Source organism: Bufo gargarizans, chromosome 6, assembly GCF_014858855.1.
Source record: "Bufo gargarizans isolate SCDJY-AF-19 chromosome 6, ASM1485885v1, whole genome shotgun sequence".
Taxonomy (NCBI): domain Eukaryota; kingdom Metazoa; phylum Chordata; class Amphibia; order Anura; family Bufonidae; genus Bufo; species Bufo gargarizans.
The window spans coordinates 31,392,207-31,414,558 of record NC_058085.1 but is presented as its reverse complement, the minus strand read 5'-3'; the positions used below and the strand labels follow the sequence as shown (position 1 = coordinate 31,414,558).

Below are 22,352 nucleotides of genomic sequence, written 5' to 3'. Positions count from 1 at the left end.
ACACACTTCAGCAGGCAGTATCATAGAAGATGAGAAGATGGGATTAGATACACACTTCAGCAGGCAGTATCATAGAAGATGGGATTAGATACACACTTCAGCAGGGAGTATTATAGAAGATGAGATTAGATACACTTCAGCAGGGAGTATCGCATACAACAGGCTATGCATCTGTAACACCCCAGAGTTAACATAGTAACATAGTAACATAGTACATAAGGCCGAAAAAAGACATTTGTCCCTCCAGTTCAGCCTGTTATCCCGCAAGTTGATCCAGAGGAAGACCCCTCTCTAGTAACTATAGCCTGTAATATTATTAAGCTCCAGAAATACATCCAGGCCTCTTGAATTCCTTTATTGTACTCACCATCACCACCTCCTCAGGCAGAGAGTTCCATAGTCTCACTGCTCTTACCGTAAAGAATCCTTTTCTATGTTTGTGTACAAACCTTCTTTCCTCCAGACGCAGAGGATGTCCCCTCGTCACCGTCACAGTCCTGGGGATAAATAGCTGATGGGATAGATCTCTGTACTGACCCTTGATATATTTATACATATTAATTAGATCTCCCCTCAGTTATGACACGCCTCTACCCCGCTACTATCTCCTAAGAGCCTTTACATTGTCATCTCATGTAACTTACATTATGTCTTTACAATGTTAAAGGTCTTCACAAACCTTGTTAAATATAATAGTCATTTTACATGTTCACCAGCAGATGGCAGCAATGGATTTGTAAGGAACAAGTTCTAGTTTAGTTTATCTAAGCTGGAATGGTTCATTCCAGCTTAGCTCCCCCTCTGTGGACGTGTGGAATGTTCCCACATCCTGCAGCTTGGGAGAGAAGGGAAGTTAGAGTCAGTGCAGCCCACCCCCTGCTAGGGGTAGGGTGTGTGTGTAAGGAGTCCCCCTGTCTAGGGAAGAAAGCCAGGATCCTGTCTCGGCTGAGACATTGATCACCTCCCCAGCCTGAGCCCTGTAGCCTCGGCTGGATGAAGCAAGCAGAAAACCACTAGTTAAGCAGAAAACCTCCAGGAAGAAAGCATTCCCTGAGAGCCTATCTGTAAGTAAAGTCCAGAGACCTAGAAGAACCAATATTCCTCCTCAGCTAGTCAGTCCTCATACAGCAGATGATAGAGAAAACTGCAGAAGCCAAATTCCTGCCACGATTACAGAGCTCACAAGCGGATGTCTTTTCCTGCAAGCTCACAGATTTATAGTGCAGACGACTTATTTCTGCCAACCATTGCCAAAGCCTGTTGGGACCAAGACCAAAGCTATATTTTGTTTGGATGAAAGTTATCCTCAGTAAAGCAAAGTTTGAACTTCATCTAAAGGTCTGGACATCAATTTCTGCTGCAAAATCCCTCTATTACTCCTCCTATCACTACATCACTACACTCAATTTATTGCAAGTAAGCCAGGAGTCCAGCCGTACCCAGGTAGGAGACACCGTTGACACCATTACCACCACCATACAGAGACATTACACCACTTGGGCATTCCTAACCTGAGACGTGCGTTATAACACCTTGGGAGGGCCCTGTGACAGTACTCTGCGCACGCTGCAATTGAAGTCACGAACAAACGTATAGACCAGCCATGTCCAAACTGCGGCCCTCCAGCTGTTGCAAAACTACAACTCCCAGCATGCCTGGATAGCTTACAGCTATTAGGGCATGCTGGGAGTTGTAGTTTTGCAACAGCTGGAGGGCCGCAGTTTGGACATGCCTGGTATAGACTATTAACCACCCATATTCTGGCCCACTGCATAAGTGGCGTCAGCGCGTACCCCAAATCCTGGTCACTGCACATCAGGCACACATACAGTACATGTTAGGATTAGATACAGATGTGTCTGGATGTGCTTGCTGATTAGAGCTGTTTATAGATGTGATTGGATATAATGTGTTTATTACACTCTGGAGATGGTGAGGGCAGAGCCTGTGGACGGTCAGTGATGGGATTAGATACACAGCTCGAAAGGCTGTATCACACAGGATAGGATTAGATACACATGTGAGGGCAGAGCCTGCAGACGGTCAGTGATGGGATTAGATACACAGCTCAGCAGGCTGTATCACACAGGATAGGATTAGGTACACATGTCAGGGCAGAACCTGTGAATGGTCAGTGATGGGATTTAGACACCGAGTGAGAAGTAGATTCCTGTCTGGGTGTAGAAAGATGGACACATGAGTTGTAGTGGGTGTGGCTGCTGCAGACAAAGCACTGTGGGGGGCGTGGCCATCCTGTGACTCATCACTGTGAAGTGCAGCCAGGCTTGTGTATCAATAAAGTTATGTATTCAACAAAACAAGAAGGGAACAAGGTAAACAGATCTGCCAGGATAATGTGATGTCTTCTAGGGGAGAAGGAAAACTCAGACATGAAAAACTGGTATTGGGGGCATATGTAGGCATGGTGAGGGGTGTTAGGAGCACATAAAAAGAATTTTGATTTTAGGACCGGACAACCTTTTTAACATCCTGCAGAAATGCCTTTCTGAAGCATCAAAGGTTTTTCGCACCTACTTGCAAGAAAGGACTGGGTATCATCTCTCTCTCTGGAACATAAATCTATAAGCTCCACTGCACCTCCATTAGTTCTGTGGCAACATCTAAAGGATGAAGAATGATTGGCTCAAACACAAGCATAGAGGTTTTACAAGCAGATGTTTATTAATGATTAGTAACAAGATTTAGGACCATTATAGTGTACCTCCAGTAATAAACAAGTTTTCAGAAATAAACAGTACAAGTGAATATAATAAACTTTATAATGTATTGAATTAAAGATACTCTTCTTATTGGGCTTCTGTGGGCAATTAACTTCTCTTGCCCTTCACCCTCCCTCTTATGTCTTGTAGCCCCTCTTCATGTCCAGCCTCACACACAAAAATCTCAGGAAAGAAGGGGCTGCTGCCAGCTAGTAAGTGATTTATTACCTCACTCTAAACAGTGGTAGAGCCCTATCCTACAGTTTGTGGGTCTCTCATCCAGAGGCCTCCTCCTCATCCAGATGTCAGTCAAAAGTAGGAATGAGCAAGGATCTATATAAGGATTTATTGGTAATAAAGATACAGTTGGTAAAGTATCGCTGTCAGGAGAAGTAATCACAGAAATTCCTGATAGAGGTGGGGGTAGCACAAACTTTTAACCATTTTAACTAAATTAAAGAGGTTGTCCGCTTTTTTATAATGATGACCTATCGATCATCAATAGAATAGGTTAACAATATCAGATCGGCGGGGGTCTGACTCCTGGCACCCCTGCCGATCAGCTGTTTGAAGAGAAAGCAGCGCTTGTACAAGCACTGCCTTCTCTGTTTACCTGCTCGCTGTCACAATTGAAGTGGCGAGCAGTGTAATTACAACTATGGCATCTCTATAGGACAACTTCTGTCTGTTCACGTGAATGGGGACACCATAGTTGTAATTACACCGCTCGCCGTGGCTTTCTCTTTAAGCAGCTGATCGGCGGGGGTGCCGGAAGTATGACTCCTGCCGATCTAATATTGATGACCCATCTGTGCTACATCCATTTCCACATGGACTTGAAATTTGACTATGCTTTCACTACAGCGGTGTCTGTTTTTTGTGTAGTCAAAACAGATGGCCAAGCTTTGGCCAAGTTTGGTCTTCTTCAGTCCTATACAGGCTTCACTACTCTATGGTTTGCCAGGTATTTTTAGCCATTTCACAAATTCTCTGTAACTGTCAGGGGCATACAACAACATTTTTGGACCCCATGGGAAAACTGACTTTCTGTGAGCTTTCTGATATAATATTTTTTTTTATTGGTACACAAATCTTAATTTTTACAAAATTGTACTTTCTCCAACTCCTATGTTGTAAAAAGTAGAGCAGGTGCTTTATGAATATGGCGCTCATTCTGAACACCATGATCTCTGAATCTATTTACACAAGACAACTGACATTGCCAAATCTCCTCTATACAGCTCTAATTCCTTCACCTCTCCCAAACAGTATAGGATTAAATGACTTTCATTGAGCTCAATGCAAACTGTAAAAATCTCTTTTCACCAAGCTCCCTCTTGTGGTGGCTACAGGTTATTATCTGGGATTTAAAGGGGTTGTCCGGGTTCAGAGTTGAACCCAGACATATCCCCATTTTCACCCAGGAAGCCCCCCTGACTTAAGCATCAGAGCAATTCATGCTCTGATGCTCTCCTTTGCCCTGTGCTAAATCACTCAGGGCAAAGGCATTTTTAGGAGTTCCGGTAACGAACCGGGCTCTCCATGGGGCTGCCAGGAAGCCCAGTGACATCACCGGCACTGATAAGTGGGCTTTAGCGCTGCCCTAGTCAGTAGGACGTCACCGAACACACTGCTGGGAGGAAGCCTCCGCCCGGCAGTGTGTTATGATAAACAAAAGAGCCCGTGCCCTGCGCAATCGCAGGGCAAGAGAGCGCATCGGAGGATGAGATGCTCCGATGCTAGCCCTTAGGGGTGCTGTCTGGGCAAAAATAACGGTATGTCTGGGTTCAGCTCTGAACCCGGATAATACCTTTGAGTTGCGAACTAACAGAAAGTTCACCTGTAGGCCCACGGCAGTCAAGGACCTCTCAAATGCATACATTTCATAATTATAATTTACTGCTCTTAATTGCCTTTCCTTTCTGTTGCATGACATGCTAGTTAAAAAAAAAAAAAAATGAGTACATCCCTGCTTAAGTTCTTTGAAGATGAAAAGATGTGATTTTTGGGTAAAATGTTTCCCACATTCATAAATGTCCTTTTCCATTGTGAAAGGTTTTCTGATGATCAAAAAGATATGTTTTCCGAGAAAAATATTTTCCGCATACTGTACACAAATATGGCTTCTCCCCTGTGTGAATTCTCCAATGTCTAACAAGATCCGATTTCTGAGTAAAACATTTCCCACATTCTGAACACACGTATGGCCTCTCCCCTGTGTGAATTCTCTGATGTGTAATAAGATTTGATTTATTGATAAATAATTTCCCACATTCAGAACATGAAAATGGCTTCTCTCCTGTGTGAATTCTCTGATGTTTAAGAAGATTTGATTTTCTGAGAAAAATTTTCCCACATTCAGGACATGAGACAGGCTTGTTCCCTGTGTGACTCCTCTGTGCCTTCTCTTCAATGTGCATCTTTTCATGTGCAACTAGAGTTTTTTTGAAAGCAAAACGTTTCCCACATTGCGAACATGAAAACGGCTTCTCGCCTGTGTGGCTTCTCTCATGTTGAAGAAGTTCTAATTCATGGTTAAACGATTTTCCGCATTCTGAACATGAAAACAACTTAATCTTCGTGTCAGCTCTCGTGTCAGAACTTCTACCGCTTTTATTTTGAGTTACAGTCTGTGATGAATCAGAAGATTGGGCCTGCGGAATTGGATCAAATGAAAAATCTGGGCTGAGGGGTGCGGGTATAGCTTCATATGTTGCTTGGGTAATATCATGAGCAGTTGCATCCAAAGCTAAAGTAATCCAATGTCCATCTGAGCTCCTGGTACAGTCATCTGCAAGAATAAAATGGATTTTATTATTGTGAGCAATATAACCATATCCATTTCTATAGAAAAAGTTTAATACAAATTGCAAAGTATAGAGCAAAATTCAATTATTAATGTAAGACAGTGGTGAGAAAACAGATCACAATCTAGCGGAAGACTTCAGAGCAAGGACCAGTAGATGATGTTCAGGCACAAGGCTGTTCTCTTCCAGTTTTCCACTTCTTCATAGGTTCATGTTCTTGACGATCTCTACACTTTTCTATTGAAATTCTCAGTGGAGAATTATGAAGGATTTGCAAGTCGGAGCTATTAGGCGATATCTCTTTGACACACATACGTGGAATCCTTTGAGGAATAAACCAGTCTACAATGACAAGCTCACTGCTTATTTTAAATTAGGAAATACTTGCAATCAGTGTCCCTCTTCTTGTTTTTATTTTGTATATGTCACGGTTTCCCCGGCCACTGCTGCCTGGTCTACTGGGCAGTATAGGCTGATGTTGGAGCCCTGGGCTTGCGGCCAAAAGGTGATAAGGTAGCATGCCTACTTCTTGATCGCATTGAACCCTGCAATAATGTAAAACTAGTGTTGTTACTGTTATATGTTACCATGTAGAACCCAGTAAGGCCACATAATTGGGAGATGCTGCTGCAGGAATTGGTAGTGCTTGTGTACCTAGTAATACCCTATAAATACTGCATGTCATGACTATTTTAACATGGTATATGCCCAGGGTAACCTAGAAAACATAGCGGGCCAGGGACCAACTTCTATATCTTCCAAAGCCTGCCGCTAGAGTTTCCATACTCAGATTTCATAACTCTGCGTTCTTGACACCAATTTCCTATATCTTGGGAGTTAGCTGTCTGACAGCCCAGAAAGATCTATGATAAACGCAGTAGGCCATCACTGCAACTGTTCACTTAGACACAAAAAATGTGAATTACTCTTACTGGCAATTTGGTTTCCATGAGTCCCTTATGATGGTACCACCTTGATCTCTTTAGGGGCTGGATCTCTTTAGGGGCTGGAACAGACCAAGGTTAAATTTGACCCGCCTCGCCGAGAACCTCCCACCAGTGTTTACTAAATGACTACAGTCATCAATGATAATCTGCCAAACCAAGAAATGTATTGTGCATTACCATCATACACCAAGCAGAAACAAAGGGAGGTATAAAAATATGTGCAATCATGGAGGACTAATGGAAACAGTTTATAGGTATAGCAAATTCCCATTTTGTCACCATGGCAGCACCACCTAGAGACGTCCTAGATTAGTAGTTATGGAGCGACAATGGCCTGGAGAAGAAGTTTTGCAAGTAGGGATGAGCGAACCTGAACTGTATAGTTCGGGTTCGTACCGAATTTCGTAAAAGTCCGGGTTCGGTGTTCGTCACTTTTTAAAAGGCTGCAAAGCAGCCAATCAACAAGCGTCATACTACTTGCCCCAAGAGGCCGTCACAGCCATGCCTACTATTGGCATGGCTGTGATTGGCCAGTGCAGCATGTGACCCAGCCTCTATTTAAGCTGGAGTCACATAGCGCCGCCCGTCACTCTGCTCTGATCAGTATAGGGAGAAGTTGCAGCTGCGACGTTAGGGCGAGATTAGGCAGTGATTAACTCCTCCAAAAGACTTCATTCAGAGATCGATCTGCAGCTGTGGATGATTGAACTGCTGCTATTGAATTGCTCACTGTTTTTAGGCTGCCCAGAGCGTTTTTCAGTCACTTTTTTCTGGGGTGATAGGCGGCCATTTTGTGTCTTGTGGCGCGCCAGCACAAGCTGCCAACAAGTGCATTAAACCCTCAATAGTGTAGTTGTTTTTTGGCTAAATCCTACATCAGGGTCAAGCTGTCACACCAAGTGCATTTAACCATCAATAGTCTGGTTATTTTTTGGCCATATACTACATCAGGGGCAAGCTGTCACCAAGTGCATTTAACCCTCAATGGTGTGGTTGTTTTTTGGCTAAATCCTACATCAGGGTCAAGCTGTCACACCAAGTGCATTTAACCATCAATAGTCTGGTTATTGTTTGGCCATATACTACATCAGGGGCAAGCTGTCACCAAGTGCATTTAACCATCAATGGTGTGGTTGTTTTTTGGCTAAATCCTACATCAGGGTCAAGCTGTCACACCAAGTGTATTTAACCATCAATAGTCTGGTTATTTTTTGGCCATATACTACATCAGGGGCAAGCTGTCACCAAGTGCATTTAACCCTCAATGGTGTGGTTGTTTTTTGGCTAAATCCTACATCAGGGTCAAGCTGTCACACCAAGTGCATTTTACCAGCAATAGTCTGGTTATTTTTTGGCCATATCCCAGTCTAATTCTGTCAGTAAACGTATACCTGTCATCCAGCGCCTAAATAATAGGCCTCAAATTTATAGTCAGCTAAATCTGTGGTTATTGCTGTGGCTGGGCAAGTTATTTAGTGTCCGTCAAAGCACAGTTTTTGTTCTGGGTTGAAATACAATTCCCAATTTAGAAATTTCCTAATTTAGTGGTTTCTGCTGTATCAGAGCTACTTTAAATCTATCCCTAAAAGGGTATATAAGATTCAAGGTGCACATAGGGTCATTCTGAATAACTTCACACACACGCTACTGTGCATTTGCAAGTCTAATTCTGTCAGTAAACCTATACCTGTCACCCAGCGCCTAAATACTAGGCCTCAAATTAATATTCAGCTAAATCTGTCGTTACTGCTGTGCCTGTATTAGTGTAATACGGTACCTAAATAGATAGCCAGATAGTGGTAGGTGTCTGTAAAAAAAAGGCCTGAATTTGAATTCAATACATTGGGCCAAATAATATTTTTCTTATTGTGGTGAACGGTAACAATGAGGAAAACATCTAGTAAGGGACGCGAACGCGGACATGGTCGTGGTGGTGTTAGTGGACCCTCTGGTGCTGGGAGAGGACGTGGCCGTTCTGCCACAGCCACACGTCCTAGTGTACCAACTACCTCAGGTCCCAGTAGCCGCCATAATTTACAGCGATATTTGGTGGGGCCCAATGCCGTTCTAAGGATGGTAAGGCCTGAGCAGGTACAGGCATTAGTCAATTGGGTGGCCGACAGTGGATCCAGCACGTTCACATTATCTCCCACCCAGTCTTCTGCAGAAAGCGCACAGATGGCGCCTGAAAACCAAGCCCATCAGTCTGTCACATCACCCCCATGCATACCAGGGAAACTGTCTGAGCCTCAAGTTATGCAGCAGTCTCTTATGCTGTTTGAAGACTCCGCTGGCAGGGTTTCCCAAGGGCATCCACCCAGCCCTTCCCCAGCGGTGGAAGACATAGAATGCACTGACGCACAACCACTTATGTTTCCTGATGATGAGGACATGGGAATACCACCTCAGCATGTCTCTGATGATGACGAAACACAGGTGCCAACTGCTGCGTCTTTCTGCATTGTGCATACTGAACAGGAGGTCAAGGATCAAGACTGGGTGGAAGACGATGCAGGGGACGATGAGGTCCTAGACCCCACATGGAATGAAGGTCGTGCCACTAACTTTCACAGTTCGGAGGAAAAGGCAGTGGTGAGACCGAGCCAACAGCGTAGCAAAAGAGGGAGCAGTGGGCAAAAGCAGAACACCCGCCGCCAAGAGACTCCGCCTGCTACTGACCGCCGCCATCTGGGACCGAGCACCCCAAAGGCAGCTTCAAGGAGTTCCCTGGCATGGCACTTCTTCAAACAATGTGCTGACGACAAGACCCAAGTGGTTTGCACGCTGTGCCATCAGAGCCTGAAGCGAGGCATTAACGTTCTGAACCTGAGCACAACCTGCATGACCAGGCACCTGCATGCAAAGCATGAACTGCAGTGGAGTAAACACCTTAAAAACAAGGAAGTCACTCAGGCTCCCCCTGCTACCTCTTCTGCTGCTGCCGCCTCGGCCTCTTCTGCTGCTCCTGCCGCCTCGGCCTCTTCCTCCGCCTCTGGAGGAACGTTGGCACCTGCCGCCCAGCAAACAGAGGATGTACCACCAACACCACCGCCACCTCCGTCACCAAGCATCTCAACCATGTCACACGCCAGCGTTCAGCTCTCCATCTCACAAACATTTGAGAGAAAGCGTAAATTCCCACCTAGCCACCCTCGATCCCTGGCCCTGAATGCCAGCATTTCTAAACTACTGGCCTATGAAATGCTGTCATTTAGGCTGGTGGACACAGACCGCTTTAAACAGCTCATGTCGCTTGCTGTCCCACAGTATGTTGTTCCCAGCCGGCACTACTTCTCCAAGAGAGCCGTGCCTTCCCTGCACAACCAAGTATCCGATAAAATCAAGTGTGCACTGTGCAACGCCATCTGTGGCAAAGTCCACCTAACCACAGATACGTGGACCAGTAAGCACGGCCAGGGACGCTATATCTCCCTAACTGCACACTGGGTAAATGTAGTGGCGGCTGGGCCCCAGGCGGAGAGCTGTTTGGCGCACGTCCTTCCACCGCCAAGGATCGCAGGGCAACATTCTTTGCCTCCTGTTGCCACCTCCTCCTACTCAGCTTCCTCCTCCTCTTCTTCCACCTGCTCATCCAGTCAGCCACACACCTTCACCACCAACTTCAGCACAGCCCGGGGTAAACGTCAGCAGGCCATTCTGAAACTCATATGTTTGGGGGACAGGCCCCACACTGCACAGGAGTTGTGGCAGGGTATAGAACAACAGACCAACGAGTGGTTGCTGCCGGTGAGCCTCAAGCCCGGCCTGGTGGAGTGCGACAATGGGCGAAATCTCGTTGCAGCTCTGGGACTAGCCGGTTTGACGCACATCCCTTGCTTGGCGCATGTGCTGAATTTGGTGGTGCAGAAGTTCATTCACAACTACCCCGACATGTCAGAGCTGCTGCATAAAGTGCGGGCCGTCTGTTCGCACTTCCGGCGTTCACATCCTGCCGCTGCTCGCCTGTCTGCGCTACAGCGTAACTTTGGCCTTCCCGCTCACCGCCTCATATGCGACGTGCCCACCAGATGGAACTCCACCTTGCACATGCTGGACAGACTGTGCGAGCAGCAGCAGGCCATAGTGGAGTTTCAGCTGCAGCACACACGGGTCAATCGCACTGCAGAACAGCACCACTTCACCACCAATGACTGGGCCTCCATGCGAGACCTGTGTGCCCTGTTGCGCTGTTTCGAGTACTCCACCAACATGGCCAGTGGCGATGACGCCGTTATCAGCGTTACAATACCACTTCTATGTCTCCTTGAGAAAACACTTAGGGCGATGATGGAAGAGGAGGTGGCCCAGGAGGAGGAGGAGGAGGAGGAGGAAGAGGGGTAATTTTTAGCACTTTCAGGCCAGTCTCTTAGAAGTGACTCAGAGGGAGGTTTTTTGCAACAGCAGAGGCCAGGTACAAATGTGGCCAGCCAGGGCCCACTACTGGAGGACGAGGATGAGGAGGATGAGGAGGAGGTGGAGGAGGATGAGGATGAAGCATGGTCACAGCGGGGTGGCACCCAACGCAGCTCGGGCCCATCACTGGTGCGTGGCTGGTGGGAAACGCAGGACGATGACGATACGCCTCCCACAGAGGACAGCTTGTCCTTACCCCTGGGCAGCCTGGCACACATGAGCGACTACATGCTGCAGTGCCTGTGCAACGACAGCAGAGTTGCCCACATTTTAACGTGTGCGGACTACTGGGTTGCCACCCTGCTGGATCCACGCTACAAAGACAAAGACCTTACTTCCTGCACTGGAGCGTGATAGGAAGATGCGCGAGTACACGCGCACGTTGGTAGACGCGCTACTGAGAGCATTCCCAAATGTCACAGGGGAACAAGTGGAAGCCCAAGGCAGAGGAGGAGCAAGAGGTCGCCAAGGCAGCTGTGTCACGGCCAGCTCCTCTGACGGCAGGGTTAGCATGGCAGAGATGTGGAAAAGTTTTGTCAACACGCCACAGCTAACTGCACCACCACCTGATACGCAACGTGTTAGCAGGAGGCAACATTTCACTAACATGGTGGAACAGTACGTGTGCACACCCCTCCACGTACTGACTGATGGTTCGGCCCCATTCAACTTCTGGGTCTCTAAATTGTCCACGTGGCCAGAGCTAGCCTTTTATGCCTTGGAGGTGCTAGCCTGCCCGGCGGCCAGCGTTTTGTCTGAACGTGTATTCAGCACGGCAGGGGGCGTCATTACAGACAAACGCAGCCGCCTGTCTACAGCCAATGTGGACAAGCTGACGTTCATAAAAATGAACCAGGCATGGATCCCACAGGACCTGTCCACCCCTTGTCCAGATTAGACATTAACTACCTCCCCTTAACCATATATTATTGGACTCCAGGGCACTTCCTCATTCAATCCTATTTTTATTTTCATTTTACCATTATATTGCGAGGCAACCCAAAGTTGAATGAACCTCTCCTCTGTCTGAGTGCTGGGGCCTAAATATATGCCAATGGACTGTTCCAATGTTGGGTGACGTGAAGCCTGATTCTCTGCTATGACATGCAGACTAATTCTCTGCTGACATGCCAGATTCTCTGTTACGGGACCTCTCTCCTCTGCCTGGGTTCTGGGCCTAAATATCTGACAATGGACTGTTACAGTGGTGGCTGACGTGAAGCCTGATTCTCTGCTATGACATGCAGACTGATTCTCTGCTGACATGAAGCCAGATTCTCTGTTACGGGACCTCTCTCCTCTGCCTGGGTGCTGGGCCTAAATATCTGACAATGGACTGTTACAGTGGTGGGTGACGTGAAGCCAGATTCTCTGCTATGAGACCTCTCTCCAATTGATATTGGTTAATTTTTATTTATTTATTTTTTATTTTTATTCATTTCCCTATCCACATTTGTTTGCAGGGGATTTACCTACATGCTGCCTTGTGCAGCCTTCTAGCTCTTTCCTGGGCTGTTTTACAGCCTTTTTAGTGCCGAAAAGTTTGGGTCCCCATTGACTTCAATGGGGTTCGGGTCGGGTTCGGATCCCAAACCCGAACATTTCCGGGAAGTTCGGCCGAACTTCTCGAACCCGAACATCCAGGTGTTCGCTCAACTCTATTTGCAAGTGTAATCTATAACGCTTTAGGAATGTATGGAAATTAAACCAAGTTGCTGCTCTACAAATTTGTTGTAGAGAAGCCCCAGCTCTTGCAGCTGAAGAGGAAGCAATGGTTCTTGTACAATGGCTTTTTACTCTCTCTCTCTATAAGCATCAGCAATTGTGGACCTAAACCACCTACCAATAGTATCTTTTAAAGCTTTCCAGGCTGTTTTTTTAAACAGTCTACACAAAAACTAGAGTCAATTTTTAAATCCATAGTAATCTTAAGGTATTTGAGTACTGTCCTGCTAACATTAATGGAATGGAATTCTCTTGGGGTCAGGACAGAAAGAGGGCAACATTATTTCTTAGTTTCTTTGAAATTTGAAAGCTGTGTTGAGTCTTAAAGTCAACCTATCATCCATTATCTTTAGATAGGGCTCTTTTATAAACATTGCCTGGATCTCTCCCAACCACCTTTCCAATGTAATGGCTATCAAGAAAGCTACTTTATGAGAGCGGTATTTGGACTGACAGAGACCAGGGGTTCAAATGGTAGCCCCATTAGTGCCCAAAGAACTAAATTGAAGACCCATTGAAGAATAAAATTCTTAATGGAAGGTCTCAGTCTAGATTCAGCTCTGTTGAACCTCTGTATCCACCTGTACTTCATCAAATTAGTCTCAAAGAAGACACTTAAAGCCAAGATCGATACTTTGAGAGTGCTGGGTCTCAGTCCTTTTTAATATCCTACTGAAAGAAAACCAGGATCCTCTGAATAAGGGTACTTTCACACTTGCGGCAGAGGATTCCGGCAGGCAGTTCTGTCACTGGAACTGCCTGCTGGATCCATCAAAACGCATGCAAACTGATGCCATTTGTCAGACTGATCAGGATCCTGATCCGTATGACAAATGCATTGAAATGCCAGATCCGTCTCTCCAGTGTCATCTGGAAAAACGCATCCGGCATTTATTTTTTTCACATTTTTTGCGGTCTGAGCATGCGCAGACCACAATGCCAGATCCGTTTTCCCGGAACACTTGGGGCCGGATCCGGCATTAATGCATGTCAATGGGAAATAATGCCGGAGCCGGCATTCCGGAATTTTGGACAGATATAAGACCGCAGCATGCTGCGGTATTATCTCCATCCTAAAAAGTCAAAAAGACTGAACTGAAGACATCCTGATGCATCCTGAACGGATTGCTCTCCATTCAGAATGCATCAGGATAAAACTGATCAGTTCTTTTCCGGTAATGAGACCCTAGGACGGAACTCAATGCCAGAAAAGAATAATGCTAGTGGGAAAGTACCCTTACTAATCTACAGTCATGTGAAAAAATTAGGACACCCTTTGAAAGCATGTGGTTTTTTGTAACATTTTTAATAAAAGGTTATTTCATCTCCGTTTCAACAATACAGAGAGATTAAAGTAATCCAACTAAACAAAGAAAACTGAAGAAAAGTCTTTTCAAGATCTTCTGTAAATGTCATTCTACAAAAATGCCTATTCTAACTGAGGAAAAAGATAGGACACCCTCACATGTATTCCCTCTTAAATTGGCTCAGATCTCACACAGGTATATCACACCAGGTGCACATAATTAGTAGATCGTTACTCTGCATGTTGAATGAGGCTTGCCCTATTTAAACCTCAGACATTTAGTTTGGTGTGCTCCTGACTGTTGAAGTGAGAGTGAGCACCATGGTGAGAGCAAAAGAGCTGTCAGAGGACTTCAGAAAAAAGATTGTAGCAGCCTATGAGTCTGGGAAGGGATTTAAAAAGATCTCAAAAGATTTTGAAATCAGCCATTCCACTGTCCGGAAGATAGTCTACAAGTGGAGGGCTTTCAAAACAACTGCCAACATGCCCAGGACTGGTCGCCCCAGCAAGTTCACCCCAAGAGCAGACCGCAAGATGCTAAAAGAGGTCTCCAAAAACCCTAAAGTGTCATCTCGAGAACTACAGCAGGCTCTGGCTACTGTTGATGTAGAAGTACATGCCTCTACAATCAGAAAGAGACTGTACAAGTTTAACTTGCATGGGAGGTGTGCAAGGAGGAAACCTTTGCTTTCCAAGAGAAACATCGAGGCCAGACTGACATTTGCCAGAGATAAAGTTGACAAAGACCAGGACTTCTGGAATAATGTTCTTTGGACAGATGAGTCCAAAATTGAATTATTTGGACACAACAGCAGAGGACATGTTTGGCGTAAACCAAACACAGCATTCCAAGAAAAGAACCTCATACCAACTGTGAAGCATGGAGGTGGAAGTGTCATGGTTTGGGGCTGCTTTGCTGCAGCAGGACCTGGTCAGCTCACCATCATAGAATCCACGATGAATTCTACTGTGTATCAGAAGGTGCTTGAAGAACATGTGAGACCATCAGTTAGAAAATTAAAGCTGAAGCGGAACTGGACCATGCAACATGACAATGACCCAAAACATACTAGTAAATCAACCAAAGATTGGCTGAAAAAGAAGAAATGGAGAGTCCTGGAATGGCCAAGTCAAAGTCCAGATTTGAATCCCATTGAGATGCTGTGGGGTGACTTGAAAAGGGCTGTACGTGCAAGAAACCCCTCAAACATCTCACAGCTGAAAAAGTTCTGCATTGAGGAGTGGGGTAAAATTTCCTCAGACCGATGTCGAAGACTGGTAGATGGCTACAAGAACCGTCTCACTGCAGTTATTTCAGCCAAAGGAGGTAACACTCGCTATTAGGGGCAAGGGTGTCCTATCTTTTTCCTCAGTTAGAATAGGCATTTTTGTAGAATGACATTTACAGAAGATCTTGAAAAGACTTTTCTTCAGTTTTCTTTGTTTAGTTGGATTACTTTAATCTCTCTGTATTGTTGAAACGGAGATGAAATAACCTTTTATTAAAAATGTTACAAAAAACCACATGCTTTCAAAGGGTGTTCTAATTTTTTCACATGACTGTATATTAATTTGGGGGACCATCACCTTTTCCTACCAAGAACAGAACCTCTTCCAGATCTGAAGGTTCAGTAGATGGTCGAAGTGACCAGCTTCCGACTACCCTGAAGAGTCTTTATTATGTTATCCTAGAATCCTTTCATTTTTATGAGCAACCTCTAAGGATTTAAGCAACAAGCTACAACTTTTGGTGGTCGTAATGAAAAAAGGACCCTGATGTAGTAAGTTCTTGCTCTGGGGTAGAACCCAAAAGGGTCTTCCAGGGCCATCTGTTTCAATGATGGCGGGAACTACAAGGGGGGCACTATAGAGGGGAATTATACCTCCCGGGGGTATTATGGTCTCGCAAGACTTCGGTGAAGAAGTTCGGCCTTCGATTCTATGACTTTAAAAACATTTTAAAACAGGAATCCGAAGTCGGCTTCGGTTACAAGGTACCAACTGGTACCGAAGCTGACTTCGGATTACTGTTTTAAAATGTTTTTTAGTTGTAGAATCGTAGGCAGAAGCTATTCAATGAAGTCTCTCAAGACTTCAGATTTTATTAATTTAGCCTTGGGCCGAATAGAAAGGACGTCTACATCAAGGGAGATATCACTGGATTAATAGGTAGGTGGTGCTGTAATCCTCTGTACGTGTGATAATGCGAAATGTAATGTCCATTAAAATATGCCTTTAGCACTGGGGAAGAGGTTAGATTGAGAATTTGACACACATGCATTAAGATTTTCGCCCTGAATCTTTTGAGACCCTAGCAATACCACTGATTTTCACAAGTGCAACTATGTCCATGTGAAAACCTGCAATGTCGTAAATTCTGGTACCTGGGACACATAGTTTGTGGCAGGGGTCCACCTGCGGTCATTTTCACTGCGCAGTGCTTAAACACTATCCCTAGTATGTCTACAGTTGGACTTCTGAAGGAACGAATCACTAGAAGAGGAGGTTGAGAGTACAAAGAGAACCTCATCTCTTCCTCCTAGACTCTGGTGACCACCATTCCTGACACTCATAGCTCTGACCTTCCATCCTCCCTCTCTTATTTGGGTGTATGTCTCCATGTTCTGTTCTGTTTCAGCACACAATAACATTTTGTGAGACCGTAATAGGAGCTAATGGTTCCTCACTCTCAAAATCAAAATCACATTTTCATCATTAGTTAATTTATATTTTGGCTGAAAAACCTTACAGAATACAGACCATAAAGAATTCAACATAAAATTGTAGTATCCAGTGATGGAGTAGAATCTGTTAGTCTTCTCTGCTTTATTTAGTGGTTACTACTCACCTGGGCGGTTATCTGTAGGAATCTCCTCTATACTCTGCTCATCATCCCTCACATATGTCTCTGTAACATATATAATGTTCAGATCTTCACTCGGATTCAGAACCTGTGAGTCAAATAATGGAGAGGTCATCATACGGTTGGAGAAGTTATGGAAAAGGTTTCATATGACTAGACTGCTGGTCATGACTGCCTGCTACTGCTGCCTCCGTGCACCGCTACTTCTTTGCGGACAAGTGGGCACGTTTGGCTACAGATCTTACACCGCTTCCACCCTGCTGACTCATGGCCACGTTACCACCCTGTTGGCTCAGCCACTGCCTCACGCGCAAGCTGCCACCTTTTTCTCCTGATGATGATGATGATGATAATGAAGCTCCCTCTTCATCGTCCGCCACTGTCTGCACGTCACTGAAGTTACCCTCACCAGTTACAGGGCCACGTGCCTGACTGCTTGCAACAACAGCTCCCATGCGAAAATAATCGTCGCTACTTGCTCGTATACCGGAGGAAGTAGCGGATCTCTCCTCCTCACCTATCTGTCGGACATACTGTACCATAACATTAACTGCAAGGGTAAAAGAGCAATAGTACCAGGCCACAATTTCGCACCAACTCCGCAACTACTGATTGAAACATTAGGCTACTTTCACACTAGCGTTTTTGCTGGATCCGGCAGGATTCAGCAAAAACACTTCAGTTACTGATAGTACAACCATCTGCATCCGTTATGAATGGATCCGGTTGTATTATCTTTAACATAGCCAAGACGGTTTCCATTGTGTCAGATAGTGTCAAAGTTAAACGGATTTGTTCCCATTGACTTGCATTGTGGGTCATGACATCTTGCTCCGCATCCCATGACGGAAAGAAAACCACAACTCCAGTATGGGAACACAACCAAACTGAACAGAATGCATTTTGGAGCACTCTGTTCTGTTCAGTTACGTTTTTTCCCTATTGACAATGAATGGGGACAAAACGGTAGCGCTTTTTCTGGTATTGAGACCCTATGATGGATCTCAATTACGGAAAATAGAAACGTTAGTGTGAAAGTAGCCTTAGTGTAAGTGTGTAGAGAAGTGTTCTGCTTCGGTGAACGGTGGCCTTGGCGGCTAAACCTTTTCAGGTTCTGTGGCCTTTATGGTGTGATCACCTCTAGTATCTTTTTTTTTCTTAAGCCCGAGGAGCGCGCTTTCTTCACTCGTGCAGCATGCCAGACCGCAAGTACTTATATATAAACTAAACACACCCCAAAACTGGTTGCACTTAGACTGCAAATTCACCCCAAAAGCAAGGAGAAATGGACGTACTTTTATATATATTAAAGGGTAACTGTCATATTTTTTTTTTATTTGCTAGTTTATTAGAGCTAGGCATGTATACCTGAATTAGTCTGTCAATGATTGTCAAAAGATCTGTAATTACCTTATAATAACAGTTTTCATTAATGTCCTCTGTCCCTTTCCACTGCTCCCTTAAAAGACAGTTGCTATGGCTCGTCTGTCTCCGGCTAAGAAGACAGGAAGACGGAGGGGCGGTCCTTCACAGTACATGCCTGCATTAGGCTTCAGAGTGAGGAGGCGTGTCTCTCAGTAATCCAATCTGATTGGCTGGCAGAGAGCTGCTGGCTACAGCAAGTGTGTATGGGAAGCGAGGGAAAGCAGTTTTGGCCTCAGAGAACTGGCAGAGGAGCCATCTTGAGAAGGTCCTCATATTGTAAATGTTTAAACAGCCGTAAGGAGGGCAAAAACTCAAGGAAAACAGTGGTAAGTGAAGAAACTGAAGATTGCTTTATGCATAATGCTGCTGCAGCAATAACATAAGCTAAAATTGATTTTTCGATGAAAACATGACTGTTACCCTTTAAAATAACTACACCCCAAAACTGCTTGTATCAGACCACACTTTCACCCCAATAACAGATGCTAGGATTACTGCAATTACTGGTTAAACCAATCTAAAATCTGTAGTAATAGATCACTTTGTATCCCCAAATTAGTGCAGTAAGATGTAATAGAATAGCCCCTATTACCCAGGCTTTACACTCTCCTATTGGTCCCTGCTCTCTCCCTACAGTGTGGATAATGCCTCCCTATCCTTTCCCTACACTATCAATAATCTGTCTCTGAATTGCTCAATAGTAATATTTTTTTTTAATAAGTCTTTCCTGATCACTGTCCCTAGTGCCTGACACATCTCTCCCTGCACTAAGTTCACTGTTAAATAGCAGAGACCGGGCATGAGGAGGCTTTTTATAGGGCTGTGACATCAGAGGGCTCGCTATCTGCCGATTGGCTGCATGCATGGCATTGTGGGTTCTCCCTCGGGAACGGGCTTATTACTTTCACTTTGTAACATGTGAAGCAGCCATTTTAGAAAAAATTTGATTCGTTACCACGAAGTGCTAGGAAATTCGACTTCGGGACAAATTGAGTTTTTACTGAAATTCGGATCGAATTCCACTTAGTCAACTTTAATTCGCTCATCTCTCATCGGAACCATGGAAACAAGCAGTTTAGAATGTGATGGGAAAATGAATACAGCCAGCAAAGGAAGCAATATGGACGATCACAATACATTAGTAAGTGCCTTGTATTCACTTTCTCTACATGATAAATGCCATTTGCTGAAGTGACACAACCCCTTTAAGGCCTCTTTCACACGAGTGATACGGATTGTGTCAGGATCTGTTCAGGGATAAAATGGTTGTTTTGCACACAAGCTCACTTAGTTTTGTCCGCCATTGCGTTGAGTTTCTGATTATTCCATCCGGATTGCATGTGTATTTTATGCGCAAAAATGAAGAACAATCATCCACATCTCCGAGCAATCATCAGTGAAATGCACATTGCATCCAGACGCCTTCCTGCCTTACGTTTTGCACACAAGCCCCATTCACTACGAAGGGGCCAGAGCTGCGTGAAAACTGCACAATATAGAACAGGCTACGATATTTCCTGAACTCAGAGATGATTCATGAAAAATGTACTCATGTGCACAGAGCCATTGAAATGAACGGGTCAGGATTCAGTCCGGATGCTCTGCGTTTCCCTTCGTGCATTGCATGGAAAACTCACCTGTGTGAATTTAGTCTAATGCATTAACATCAATCACTTATGGAACTCTCCACCCCGAGGAAGAGTTAGTGCAGCCCAGAGTCACACTTGGGGGGCCTCTTCAGTTCTCTTCTTCTGCCTTTGGGGGGCAGTGTGGCTACTGCAGTGTTCAGGCTTCAGTTCTAGGCTAGCCAGGGCCCAGAAGCAAGAGGTGGGCAGGCAGGCAGTCACAGTGCTCCTAATTCCTCATTGGCACTGCAGGAGTGTATGTGACTGGGCGGATTGGTGGAGTAGTAGTTTCTGCTCACTGCTGTTCCACAAATCAGCTTAAGGGATCACGAACGTATGCGTGCCCTGTGCCTGTATTGTGGCCACAAACAGAATGGGTCTGCAATCCACAAGATATGGAGCGGAGGCACAGATCGGATGCCCAAGCTGTTATTATGGGATATCAGAGTATATATCAGGAGGGGGGGTTGTAAGAGAGGATTATAACTCCCAGCATGTCCAGGTCGTTATTATGGGATAGAGGATATTGGAGGGAGTGGTATAAAATTAGAGGACTACAACTCCCAGAATGCCCAAGCCATTATGATGTGATAGAGGATATTTCAGAGAAGGGTATAGAAGGAGAGGACTACTATATTAACCCAAATGTTTCTCAGGCTCACCACTTTTACATTGCTGAGCCCTGGGTCCTGCACTGATCACATGACTGTGATGTCATCACAGGTCCTTCACTTCCACTTCTCTCCACTGCGGAGCTCTGGCCCCTCCTACACTGATCACACGATGGTGACACCACCGCAGATCCTTCAGCTCTTGCAGTGTAGCAAATACAGAGCTGATCAAGGTTAGTAGTCACTTCTTTTGGGTCTTTGCAGAACACCACAGCCCCTACTTCATGACAGGTTACCTAGTTAGCAGGGGGTGGGTAGTCAAGTAAAAAAAAAAAATTCAAACTCTCTGGCACCACCCCCTCTGGTGCCTATTTGGCTCTGAAAACAGAAACTGAATGCTAAGGGCCACAGAAAGAGGAAATTATCCACCAAAGGAATGGATAACAGATGTGCGACATATGGGTAGATAGTTGATGAATGAGCAGTACTGAACTGACCTGAATCTGAATTCAAGTCAGCAGATCAGCCAGGACACAACAGCACAGCAACAAGCAAATCTCAAACACAGAAAAAAAGACCATCAAACTACAGATCCCAAAATACACAGATACAAAGATGCAGTCAGAGGACTACTAGTCTCAGAATACAGAACAAAGTACAAACTACCTGGAAGGGAATGCATCTAGCAAGAAACTGAAAACCAGAACTGTGTAAAGCCTGAATATAAAAAGGCTAGACAATCAGAAACTTCACACTAATCAACCAGTCAAAGCTAGTGTCACGGTAGGTAAGATAAGGGAAGGAAACAGAACACGGCAAGGCAAAGCAAAACAAAACAACTGACTAGGCCCCAAATGCTAGAGAACAAAGGGGTCACCTCCTAGTAATCCCTAAAAGACTTTCCCTAAGCTGCTTAGCCCATGTACATATGTCAATGGTAGATATGCACATGCCCACGTACCTAAGGCTAAAACACACTGAACCAAACCCTCAGCTGTAGGGAAGAGGGAAAGAGACACCCAGCTCCTTCTACAATCAAAAGGAGCTAGCGTCTCCCTAGAGGCCTAGATAAAACAGACACAGAAGGAAAAAGGGAAAATGACTTATCTAGAGATGTGTTGGAGCAAATGATCCACCAAACTTCAGAGCTCACACAAGGCAGAACTATAACCTGCAAAGGCTATAGGGAGAGAGGGGAATAAATAGCCTCACCAATTACCTAAATAACAACAGCTGGGAGGAGGTGGCATTCTGCTCAAACTCATAACAAAACAAACTGTTAGATAGAGTTACATGCAGCAATTCTGACTGATCTCCTCAGAACACCCACAGGGCAGGGCATGACAGTACCCCACCTCTATGGGTGACATCCAGACACCCAGGCCCAGCTTTATCCGGGTGTTCCCTGTGAAAATGCTAGCCACCTTGTGAATGCCTAACATTGGTAGCCGGAACCCACATTCTTTCCTCGGGACCATATCCCCTCCAATGCACCAGGTACTGAAGGGAACCCCGAAGAACACGAGTTGAGAATTCTAGAGATCGGTGACCACAAAATTGAACCTGGTAAAAAACAATGACCATCTAGCCTGCCTAGGATTCAAACGCTTTGCAGATTGCAGGTAAGCCAGATTCTTATGGTCAATAAATACCGTAATCGGATGAGTAGCCCCTTCTAGCCAATGATGCCACTTTTCAAAGGCCAATAACTCTCTATTCCCAACATCATAATTTCTTTCGGCGGTCGAGAGTTTCTTGGAAAAAAAAGCACAGGGGTGCCATTTGCTAGGACAGGGACCCTGAGACAAAACTGCTCCGACTCCCACTTCTGACACGTCAACCTCCACAATGAAGTGTTGAGACACATCAGGTTGCATCAGAATGGGAGCAGAGGCAAAACATTTCCTAAT

General features: G+C 45.1%; 1 protein-coding gene across 1 annotated transcript in view; it reads right to left on the bottom strand.

Moving 5' to 3' along the window:
* Window positions 1-4,289: 4,289 nt before the first annotated feature.
* LOC122941921 overlaps window positions 4,290-22,352 on the bottom strand; it is a 42,521-nt gene continuing 24,458 nt past the window's right edge. The window contains exons 13-14 of the mRNA XM_044299419.1: window positions 16,767-16,869; window positions 4,290-5,511 (exon numbers count right to left, since the gene is read on the bottom strand). Coding sequence (XP_044155354.1) covers window positions 4,748-5,511; window positions 16,767-16,869 — 867 coding nt within the window. The 3' untranslated portion in view covers window positions 4,290-4,747. The remainder of the gene's footprint in view (window positions 5,512-16,766; window positions 16,870-22,352) is intronic.